This window comes from Taudactylus pleione, unplaced genomic scaffold, assembly GCF_031769625.1.
Source record: "Taudactylus pleione unplaced genomic scaffold, aTauple2 ptg000306l, whole genome shotgun sequence".
NCBI classification, from domain to species: domain Eukaryota; kingdom Metazoa; phylum Chordata; class Amphibia; order Anura; family Myobatrachidae; genus Taudactylus; species Taudactylus pleione.
In genome coordinates this window covers 9,485,370-9,497,707 of record NW_028284707.1, presented here as the reverse complement: position 1 = coordinate 9,497,707, position 12,338 = coordinate 9,485,370, and the positions used below count along the sequence as shown (strand labels likewise).

General features: G+C 46.3%; 1 protein-coding gene across 4 annotated transcripts in view; it reads left to right on the top strand.

Moving 5' to 3' along the window:
- LOC148511484 (uncharacterized) overlaps window positions 1-12,338 on the top strand; it is a 288,840-nt gene that overhangs the window by 107,585 nt on the left and 168,917 nt on the right. For all 4 annotated transcript variants that reach the window (XM_088442213.1, XM_088442214.1, XM_088442215.1 and 1 more), the window contains exons 8-9: window positions 732-822; window positions 10,283-10,311. In XM_088442213.1, coding sequence (XP_088298339.1) covers window positions 732-822; window positions 10,283-10,311 — 120 coding nt within the window. The remainder of the gene's footprint in view (window positions 1-731; window positions 823-10,282; window positions 10,312-12,338) is intronic.

The window sequence follows — 12,338 nt, the reverse complement described above, 5'->3', positions numbered from 1 at the left end:
AACCGCCCGCATCCTGTCAATCAGGCTACGGTTTCCGCCACAGTGCGACTGGAGTCGCAGCAATCGAACGGCCGATATATCACGAGCACATATACTTGTTGTAGGGACCGCTGGTGACTTGCAGCTCAACTGGGTGGGCAAATTCTTATGCCCGCCCAGTTGTGACGTCAGGGAACACATATCGAACGGCCGATCTGTATATCTGTTTAGCTTACCTGATCGGCCGCTGTGTCGGCTTTTCCGCCCGTTGGTGGATCCGTCTGCACAGTGTGTGCCCAGAAAAATGTTTCAACTTGTCAGTCTGTGCGGAAATCAATCCACTCAGTGGATCTGAAATCCCAGACTGAAAAAAAATAATTTAAATGGGATAAATGATTACAAAAAATGTAATAAATATTTTAAAAACATTGCTCATTGAATAGTATATTTTCTTCTTTTATCGCCGTTCTGTTACCACTACAGTGCTTGTCATATTTGTCAATACCTGGAGCATCTTATCCTTGGTGGTGGCTATTGTCTGCCGTGGCCCCATTGATGTGTATTGCTGACTATAGGCCATTCGCCTTATGATAACCATGACCCTAAGATATCGCTGTTTGCATATTTTTATATATTATATTTAATGCACTACATTTGGTTTATTTTGCTATAGATATTTGAACGTGTTGAATGAGGTTTAATGATTTAATTGCTTATGTTTTTTTCTGTTTATGTTACCTTCGTGCTTTTAGGCGTTCCTGGCATTGGATCAGCTTCATACTAAGGATCGGGCAAACCGAAAGCAGCACTTCTATCTGAACCATGTGGAACCTCAGACCTCAGGTTAGGCACAATTGTCATGGAAATATAAGGATATGTGAAACTTGTAACTTCAAATAAGCCATAAATCTGAACAGCCGAATCTAGAAATCACAAATTATGAGGGAATCCATTAATATAAGTATCAGTTCCCAAATTTAAGCTCCCATCCATCATTAGTCACCATACTACTAGATTGGGTGTGGCAAAACCATGGGTGAAATGGGTATTTTTTTTTTCGCTGCCAAAAAGGCTTTTCAACCTTTGATAAATACACCCCTTAGACTCTTTAGCACACGTACATGGATAACTTTTAGAGCATGTGCTTTTTCTGACTTAGGGGCAAATTTATTAAAAGTTATATTGTTGGAAATTCCCTCAAACAGCCATTTTTTTCGGTGATCCCCACAAAATGTATATACTGTATTTCCAGGATATAACAAGGAAGAACCGAAGCTTATATCTCTGATATCTGCAAAGGTCCTTTGAGTTCTGATTGCAAAAACAGCCCCCTAGGTTTCTTGCGGGGACTACTAAAAGGTCATATTTACCAAGCTCCGGAATGCGAATCGTTACCGATAGTAGCCCATGGGCCACTCTGAACCTGGAAGCAAAGTGTTAGTGGTAGCTTATAGCAATTTGCTGGGACAGGGCTTTTTTGTAAATTCTATCCTGGCACCTACAGAATCAGGGGCATAAGTTCATACCAGGTGCCCCCTTCCATAGCCAGCCCGCCTCCTCCTGATCTAACAGCCCCCCTGTGGCTCTCCAGCCAGCACCCTTTTGCAACTCCAACCCCTTTCTGTCTCCCCAGCCAGCACCTTTCTGTCTCCCCAGCCAACCCCCTTCTATCTCCCCAGCCAGCCCCCTTCTGTCTCCCCAGCCAGCCCCCTTCTGTCTCCCTAGCCAGCACCCATCTGTCTCCCCAGCCAGCACCCTTTTGTCTCCCCAGCCAGCACCTTTCTGTCACTCCAGCCCCCTTCTGTCTCCCCAGCCAGCTTCCTTCTGTCTCCCCAATCAGCTTCCTTCTGTCTCCCCAGCCAGCACCTTTCTGTCACTCCAGTCCCATTCTGTCTCCCCAGCCAGCTTCCTTCTGTCTCCCCAATCAGCTTCCTTCTGTCTCCCCAGCCAGCACCTTTCTGTCACTCCAGCCCCCTTCTGTCTCCCCAGCCAGCACCCATCTGTCTCCCCAGCCAGCCCCCTTCTGTCTCCCCAGCCACCTTCCTTCTGTCTCCCCAACCAGCTTCCTTCTGTCTCACCAGCCAGCACCTTTCTGTCACTCCAGCCCCCTTCTGTCTCCCCAGCCAGCACCTTTCTGTCTCCCCAGCCAGCACCCATCTGTCTCCCCAGCCAGCACCTTTCTTTCACTCCAGCCCCCTTCTGTCTCCCCAGCCAGCTCCCTTCTATCTCCCAAGCCAGCTCCCTTCTGTCTCCCCAGCCAGCACCTTTCTTTCACTCCAGCCTCCTTCTGTCTCCCCAGCCAGCTCCCTTCTATCTCCCAAGCCAGCTCCCTTCTATCTCCCAAGCCAGCTCCCTTCTATCTCCCAAGCCAGCTCCCTTCTGTCTCCCCAGCCAGCTCCCTTCTGTCTCTCCAGCCAGCATGATTCTGTCTCCCCAGCCAGCAACCTTCTGTCTCTCCAGCCATCACCATTTTGTCTCTCCAGCCAACACCCTCTGTCTTTCTAGCCAGCACCCCTCTGTCTCACCAGCCAGCACCCCCTGTCTCTTCAGCCAGCATGTGTCTGTCTCTCTAGGCAGCCCCTTTCTGTCTCTCCAGCCAGCACCCTTCTGTCTCTACAGCTGGCCCATTTCTGTCTCTCCAGCCAGCAGCCTTCTGTCTCTCCAACCAGCCCCCACAGCCAGCCACATGCAATCCCCACACACCTTACCTTGTCTTCAGGGCGTATGCTCCTCTGTCAGCAGTGTGGTGTGGGTGATGTGTCACAATAAAGAAAACAAACTATATTTTGCCAGACAGCCATTGTCAAGTGACAGTGACTACCCAGACCGCATAGACAGATCCAGATACGCAGTGATCAGCAGGGCGAAGCCAATGGTTATAAAAGGATTTATCTCTGCCACCCTGACAGCTGGTGCCACTGTACAGATGGTAAATGCTAGCGGTAATTTTCATTACCTCTTTTTGTGATTGGTGACAAATGCGTCTCTTAATCTTGTTTAGGTGTAACTGCACCTCCTCTCTGCTATGTTAGATAAGTGTTAATGGTGTACATAGGTTATCGCTATTAAACCATTTTCCTAGTGTCTTTCCGCCCTTTGTGAATACAGATGTAAAAAACATATTCTCAATATCAGCTCTGTCTTTGCCGTCTACAATAATTTTTCACTCTTACTTTTCTTGTTAGCTGTGCACTTGTACAATGCTTTGGGATTAGACTTTGATTTTATAATGTCAGCTTTTGCTAACCTGATTTCCCTGTGTCTCCATAATGACTTTTCAGTGCCGTCCATTTCTAACCATTCAAATGCTTTCTTTCCTCCCTGGTTACCTCCAATTATTTCTTATTTAACCACGTTGCCTTATCCCCCTAGAACCTCTGTGCTAGATAGAATGTTATTATTACTATTTCTTATTTCACATTTTTCTTTTTTCGTCTGTGCGCTTTTCTTTAAGAGAACATTTTCCCAGTCTAATTCCTTCAGCGCTTTCCACAGATGATCAAACTTTGCCCTTTTAAAATCCATATTCACAAATTAAATGCTACCAGGCCAAGATCACTGTTCCCCCTGCCCTGTGTATTAGATTTGATGGAGGTGATTCAAAGCCACGTGCAAACTGCACAAAAAGCCGATGCACACTTAGTTGAGCAATTTTTAGCAACTAAAGGGCATATTCAATTTGAGGAGAAAAGTCAGAAGTCAGACTTTTTGCCATCATCGTCTTTTTTGCAGGGGATAAAGTATCGGGCGCGTGCCCGCTTATCCCCGTATTCAATTAGGAATCGTTGAAAACGGGACCCGGCTCAAAGGTAAGTATCGAAAAGTCCTGTCAATTTTTGGGGAAAACAGCCTGTCACCCCCCAAAAGATCGTCTGACATGGGGGATCACTATGGGTACCCCATTTTTTTTTTTACCCTCAAAATTAAACCACTTTTTTTTGGGTGTCCTATACTTTTTTACACAGATTACTTAAAGGGAACATTCCTAAGGCTGCAGGGCACTTTTTTTTTAATCTACACCCCAAAACCCCAATTCTGCACGTTCTTTCGCCACCTATGTAGTGGTGAAAACGTATCTCCGTTTTTTTACAAAGACTTTACACACCTGCGAAAAGTCTTTGAAATTGAATATGGGAAAAGTGAAACTGGCGAAAAAGATGTCATCACGGACTTTTCGCCTCTCATTGAATATGGCCCTAAGTCTAAAATCTACGGTGCATGTGTTACACAGAGTGTACGTACGAAGACACTTTCGAGGTCGAGGCGCACGATTTCAAAAACGTTGTGGAAAAGTGATGGGCTGTTCTTGTGTTGTGACTGGGCATTGGCTAGAAATTCATGCAGATATGGTCCGTTCAGTGGGGGCGTGTTATGGGAGTGTCTCGGGTGTGTCAATTACGCACAGGCGCAGGAGACCACGGTTGGAATTTGTATCGGCTTTTGCAGAAATTCACGTATGGGCTTTATCAAGCAGAGATCTCCCTCTAGGTGGTTCTTCTACAGCTTACAAAAGGTGACCCCTCTGAATTCTCAAAAAATGTCATTTAGGCAGCCTGCAATTTCTGCCTCTGAATACATCCACCCCTTTAGTGTTCAGCCATACTATTAGCGCTTTTTCTACATGCACTAATGTATATAAAAAGCACAGTATCACCTTTTTTTACTATCTGCAATCTCTTTTCTTCTGCTCGCAATTTAGTGTTCATGATTAGCTGTATATGCAGCAGTTTAGCCAGGGGAGTGCAAAGGGAGCGACTGCTCCCCCAGCTGAAGACCAGAGGCTAATTGGTTTACTACCCGTCCGGGATTCCTCTGGACAGTTCGGAAATGGCAAAGTCTGTCTGGAGGCTGGAGGCTGCCTAATCCCGAATGTCTGGTGTCCGGAAATTAGGACCTCCGTGCGGCTTCACATGCACAGTGCAAAACATAGAGACTGGGATGGGAGAGTGTGGACAATACAAAATATGCAAAGAACAGATCCATTTTATAAGGAGGGGGTGGCTGGGTTATAAAACAATTTCTCTTATAAGATCTTTCAAGATCTATGACCACTGGGGGCTCTATTGCCAATGGGAGGTGGAAGGTAAGATTACAATTGGGGCCTATGTACATGAGGAGGGTGCAGGAGTTGAATTATTTTTTATTTTTATTTTTGATCTGCAACAATTGTTTCTTTTTTTCTCTGAAATTGTCTCAATGTTCGTGTTCAGTATGATGGATGCCATTGCTTAGTAAAGCAAACAGAACTGTTTTGGTCAATGTTTTAGAATATTTTATTAAAGATCCAGAGTTACTAACCTCACTCAATTTGGATTTGTGATCATTGTTAATTTATACTAGTATGATATAAGACATCTATCAGCGCTCTCTGTTTCCTCATCACCTATGCAGTCAATCTTTTCGCACATCTGGTATACATATAGGATGGAACACATGACTTCCATAATAAATCGTTCGTCCAAATCGTTTGATAAAATCTGGAGTCCCTGGTTGGCCTCTCACCCGTTCAGTAGCTACAGTAACTGTCTTTATCAATCCTTTTTCTCTGAAGCTATTCAATTGAGGAGACACCCCATAGGCTTTCTTTTCTTCCTGCTTTCTTTTCTTATACCCCTTTTCCACCTAAATTCCGGGTCTGACCCGGAGTTGGAACAAAGTTCCTATCCGGATCAGACCCAGAATTTTGCCGGCGTCGACTTGGGATATTCCGGAGTCAGCGCCGCTCACACCGGAGTCGGGTCTGCATTTTCCGGAGTGAAAGTGGATGCTTGGAGATGACGTCTTCTCCAAGCGCCACTGAAGCCGGACCAATCGGCCGGCTAGTAGCGCACTCCAGATCATCATGACCCGGAGTGCGCTGTTCTCGCAGCAGGGTTTCACAGGCTAAGCCCATGTTAAACCCTGCTAGTTACCTGGGTTGGATTGCCGGGTCACTCGACCCGGCGATCCAACTCTCTCCCCTTTTACACCAGGGAGCTGCCATGGATAACCCTTCAAAAACCCGGGTTTTAGCTCTGGTGTAGACGGGGTACAACTTTCCTATCCTCTCTGACTCTCTGTCCCTGATTCAGACCCGTGCGCAGCCGCTAGCCGCTCGCTGGGTCTGTGGGCGCTTTTTATTTATTTATTTATTCTCCTGTCGCTCGCAAAGCTGTGAGAGACCACACTCAGCTTATGTGAGCGGCCAGGATACCATCGCGATAATCGCGACCATCGGCCTTGCGACGAGACCCTGTAGTAGGCTCTAGGTTGCTGCAAGGCCGAGTGGACTCCCTGCTCTAATAGAAGTCCATTACTGACATCAGTAGTGATGTCAGTTTGCCCACCCAACAAACACCAGGCGTTCCTAAGGGAACGCCTGCGTTTGTCCAGCCACCCCTCCTGCCCGCCCACAAAATGGGACGAGCTGTCACTCACCATTGACAGCCGCCCTGTCTTGTTGCGAGAAAAGTGTGGAGAAGTTGCCCATAGCAACCAATCAGCTTTCAAGTAGCATTTATCAAGTACAGTCTATAAAATAATAGGTGGGAGCTGACTGGTTGCTATGGGAAACTTCTCCACTGATTCACTTCTGTAAGCTGAAATGGGAACAGGGGCTGACATTTATGAATACATAGGTCAGCAACTGAGCACATACTAATAAATTACAATATGTCGAATTTATCACTCCTCGGTTTTCTAAACTGCCAGAAAAACCTGACAAACAAAAGAGGTGCCTTTTATAGTATCTGGTCAATCAGCAGATGAGGACGCTCTGGGCTTCATTCAGAGCCGCTCGTAAGCGGCCGCTCGTTTGTTCCGAGCGATGTTCGCACATCTGCGCATGTGTACGGATTGTAATACGCATGCGCGAACCAGTCAGTGCGGACGAAAATCGTGTGCTTGCTAAATAGCGAATGCCTGCTATTTTGAGTGACAGGAGGAGGCGTTTATGGGTGGTGACAGGGGAAGGTGCTTGAAAACGGGGAGTGGAGATCAGAACACAGATGTGCCTAAAGGTCAAAACGGGCATTTTAAGGGTGTGCATAATTAATAAAGCAGCGTCATCGACCACGTCAATTGGTTGTTTTATAGTCAGAACTGCTCGCATGATTGCGGTAGGAAAAACCAACCACAAGAATAGCGAGCAGTTCATACGCTGTTCGATGTACTCGATTAATCTATTAAATAGCGGACATGACGTATGATGCGAGTGGCCAGGGGGCTTATTTTTCCAAATTACGACCGCATGTTTTGTTCACTCGTTCAGACATAGAGGCGTGAACAGACCGCAAAGAGCGAACAGTTCATTTAAATAGCCACCCCCTTTTTCTGAACGAGCGAGCGCAAATAGCATCTGGCTCTGAATCAGACCCTCAGTACATGTATTATGAGTGCAGTCATTGAGTAAAAGGACAACAAATATTAATAATTAGCTTGTGAGAACATTATTATTTAATAGAGATGGGGCCGGACCATTTTTGCTGGATTTGAATTTGGCTTTGGCTCTGATTCGTTATCCAGCTTTGGAGTTGCTAAAGCGCCGTGACTGGTTTTGGATTTGGATTTGGATTTTTTTACAAAAATTGTCAAAAAAAAGATAAAATCACATAATTTGGGCTTTTTTTTTGTTCCTAGAGTATTATTAACCTCAATAACATTAATTTACAGTCATTTACAGTCAATTTAGACCATCTCACAGCTCACAATATTGTTTTCACCATTACTGACCAAAGACTGCAGTGAGCTGGCTGGTTACCAAGCGACAGAGCAGCGGCACAGACACCGCAGTTAAAAGCACATCTATGACACATTGCCACACAACAGTGGCAGAAATGAAAGGTAGTGCAAGATGGAATTGTCCTTGGGCCCTCCCACCCACCCAGTGGGGTACGGCCAGCAGAGTCACAGTACTTGTATACACAGTGGACTACGGTCCAAGGAGTCACAGTGCTTGTATACACAGTGGGGTACGGCCCAAGGAGTCACAGTGCTTGTATACACAGTGGGGTACGGCCCAAGAAGTCACAGTGCTTGTATACACAGAGGGCTACGGCCCAAGGAGTCATGGTGCTTGTATACAGTATACACAAAGGGCTACGGCCAAAGGATTCATGGTGTTTGTATACAGTATACACAAAGGGCTACTGCCCAAGGAGTCATGGTGCTTGTATACACAGAGGGCTATGGCCCAAAGGAGTCACAGTGCTTGTATACAGTGCACAGTGGGATACAGCACAAAAAAAACATTTATTTTTTTACTTTTATTCATTTTTTTTTTCATTTTATAAAAAATATTATTTACCTTATTTTTACAGTGGAGCAGTTGGGCATGAGTACAGCGCAGCATACATCAGCATGCCTTGTACACACAGCCACTTGTGAGTCTAGACACAACCACTTTAATCAACAGAGTAGTGCAGCATACATCAGCGTGCCGTGCAGTGTCCCCCCTATACACAGTCACTTAGCAGCACAGCCACTTGTGAGTCTGGAGTCGGACAAAGACTACAGCCACTTTAATTAGCAGAGAATAGCGCAGCATACATCAGGGTGCAGTGTGCCCCCTATACAGTAACTTAACAGCACAGCCACTAGTCTGGACACAGCTACCTTATTGCAGAGCAGTGTGCAGCGTGCGTGCCAGGTAACAAATGGCACCGAGTCCTGGTTGTGACGCATTATATAGAACCAAGTCTTGCGAGAATCCGACGTCGGGAGGATGACGTTCGGCCTCGAAGTGGGATCGGAGTCAGGCGGGAACACCCCAGCAGCGGCTCGGGTGGACTCGGATCCCCAATGTTCGGAGCTCATCTCTATTATTTAATCAATATGACAAATAAAAAACACTAAGCAGGCGCTAATAAAACATTAAAGTTATATACCACTACGTCTAGAAAAAGCAGCAAAACAATTGTGTAAGCTCAAATACTATGGCCACATAATGGTCACTGGACACTCAAAACAAAGATAGGTTTTGTGCTAATTGATATTATGTATCTGAAATATATGAAAATATAAAAGTATAATAGGGATATGGCAGAAGCCACATAAAGATCAAGACGCCATTTTTAATATCATATAATGTTTATATCATACATGCCTACTCTCCCGGGAATCGCGGGAGGCTCCCGATTTTTCGGGTAACCCCCCGTGATCCCGGAAGAGTAGGCATATCTCCCGCATCCCGCCCACTTCCTAGTGAAGTGGGCAGGATAGGGAGATTTTACCTTAAATTATCGGGTCCGTCGGGAAGGGGCGGGGCTAAATTAGGCAAATCGCGTCATTTAGCCCCGCCCCTCCTCACGGACCCGGGAATCACGGGGGTGTTCTGTAAAGGGGGCGGGGCCTAATGCTGTCTATTGTCTGGCCCCGCCCGCCGAAGAGGAGAGCAGCAGGTCCCCTCCTGCTGCTCCCGGAAAGCTGCCCAGCAATGTAGGTAAGTATGGTTTATATAGTATTTTGAATAAAAATGACAATAATATAACAAGAAAAATACAACAATACCCCCACATTAATAATCTAGTAATAGTAGCATGGGAGGAGGAGGTGGTGTGTGGGGGCCTTTTTCCTCATGCGGTAACATATCGGGGATAAATGAATTTGGACCAAAGTCTGTTTCGTGTAACTTTATCCCTAACAGTAACTCTCGCGCTAAACCTAATGGAATGTCGACATTCTGTCAATGTTGACATTTTGAAGGTGTCGTCATTAATGATGTTGACATTTTAATGCATACTATTCTCCCGAAACGGCCGGGGAACCTCCTGAAAATAGTGTGGCGCTTCCAGCACCCTGCAAATGCAAGGCAACTCTCCCAGATTGATTGCTTCCCCCTGCATCCCACCCTGTCTCCTCCAGGTCGCACCCACTTATCGATCGAAAGTGGGTGGTCTGGGGGCGACCGATGGCGTGATTCGCGCTGAATTGCGTCATCATAGCCCCGTCCCCTGCTTTGCAGTGTGGAGCCATGATGACGCATTTGTGTTGCCACGCCACCGCTCCGCCCACTTACACCTCCGCAACACCCCCTACTACACCAACATGGCTGCCGCCTCCCGGAGGGGACAGCCAGAAACGCTTTACATATGCTTATGGTGGCATAAAATAATAATTGTTGCCTCTGTCATAAATTATTTTTTTTATGTCCACTTCCATGAGGAGAATCAGGCTTGAGGGTCTCTCCTCTCTCCTATATAACATGTGTAATGCTTTCAGCTCCTCTTACATTCATAGGGAATATTTATTTGGATTATTGTTACTGTATTTATAATATGACAGATTTGTTTTATCTAACCAGCATTTGTTTATTCCTTTACACCAGGTTTCCATGGAACACAAGCCAAATCTCCAGTAAGTATCTTTGAATAATAAGGATAAATAGAATATGAGGCTATGCCAGCAGTGTCTCACCAATATGCAGTTGTCTTTAACTAGTGCATTATTAAATATAATTGAAATGTGCAATTTATTTATTTTTAAATACATTCATAAGTTGGATATATACAGTTTATTTCATATAAAGATATGTTTGACTTGACAATATTCTACCTAGTGTGACAAGAGCCTCACATCCTTACTCTGTGCTGCTGGGGACCCTGCTCCTTCCACTATATAACTCTCAGCCTTCCTGCTGCCTCCATTCCTCTCCTCACATTATGTCACTGTCCCATTCACATGCAGCCCTGTCCTCACTGACATATCATTCATCTCCTGATATACTCTGTGCTGCTGGGGACCCTGCTCCTTCCACTATATAATTCTCCGGCTATGGCTTCCTGCTGCCTCCATTCCCATCCTCACACCATGTCTCTGCTCCTGTCACATGCAGCCCTGTCCTCACTGACATATCATTCATCTCCTGATGTACTATGTGCTGCTGGGGGACCCTGCTCCTTCCAATATATAAGTCTCAGTCTGTGGCTTCCTGCTGTCCACATTCCCATCCTCACATCATATCACTGCCCCGGTCACATGCAGCTATGTCCTTACTGATACAATCACGTGAGTGGGCAGGTTACTGTTTCCCATAGCAGAGTCGACTACCTCCTGAAATACTGTGCACAATTTTGTGAAATCGGATTGGCTACAGTGTGCCCCTACAAATGACGTATAACTCTCAATCTGTGACTTCCTGGCTGCCTCCATTCACCTACAAATTGTTTGGTGCTCCCGCACTCTCCTCCACTGCCTGCGCCCCCCCCCTTCACCCGAAACCGCCCCTTTACAGAGCACAAGTGGGTGGTCCGGGGGGGGGCCATGATGAGATATGCAGTGAATCACGTCATCGTAGTCCCGCCACCGCTATACAATGCCTGCCAGCACTGTATAGCAGGGGCGGGGCCACAATGATGAGTTCGTGCCACCACTCCCCATGCACCACCCATTTTCCCGGCCACCATGCCCCCTCCCTGCCGACCTGGCTACCCCTCCAGGGGGAGTGGGCAGTAAAGTAGTTAAGTATGCTCCATCCCATCTCACATCATGTCATTGCCGCTGCAACATTTAACCCTGTCCTCACTAACACATCACTCATCTCCTAATATACTCTGTGCTGCTGGGGACCCTGCTCCTTCCACTATATAACTCTGTCTGTGGCTTCCTGCTGCCTCCATTCCCCTCCTCGCATCATGTCACTGTCCCTGTCACATGCAGCCCTGTCCTCAATAACGCATCACTTGTCTCCTGATATACTCTGTGCTGCTGGGGAAATATGCTTCTTCCACTACATAACTCTCAGTCTGTGGCTTCCTGCTGCCTCCATTCCCCTCCTCACATCATGTCACTGCCACTGTCCCTGTCACATGCAGCCCTGTCCTCAATAACGCATCACTTGTCTCCTGATATACTCTGTGCTGCTGGGGAAATATGCTTCTTCCACTACATAACTCTCAGTCTGTGGCTTCCTGCTGCCTCCATTCCCCTCCTCACATCATGTCACTGTCACTGTCCCTGTCACATGCAGCCCTGTCCTCAATAACGCATCACTTGTCTCCTGATATACTCTGTGCTGCTGGGGAAATATGCTTCTTCCACTACATAACTCTCAGTCTGTGGCTTCCTGCTGTCTATATTCCCCTCCTCACATCATGTCACTGCCCCTGTCACATGAAGCCCTGTCCTCGCTAATACGTTACAGTCACGTGAGTGGGCAGGTTACTGTTTCCAATAGCATACTACCTCCTGAAATACTCTGCACTATTGTGTGAGATCGGATTGGCTACAGTGTGCCCCTACAAATGACAATAAAATAGTGCTAACACTTAAGTCAAACACACCTTAAAAATATTCAGTAAGTGATTGCAACCCAATCAGTGTGATTTATTCTTTTAAACCTCCTGAACAGCATGTCCTTATATTGTCCTCAAATGATATCACTT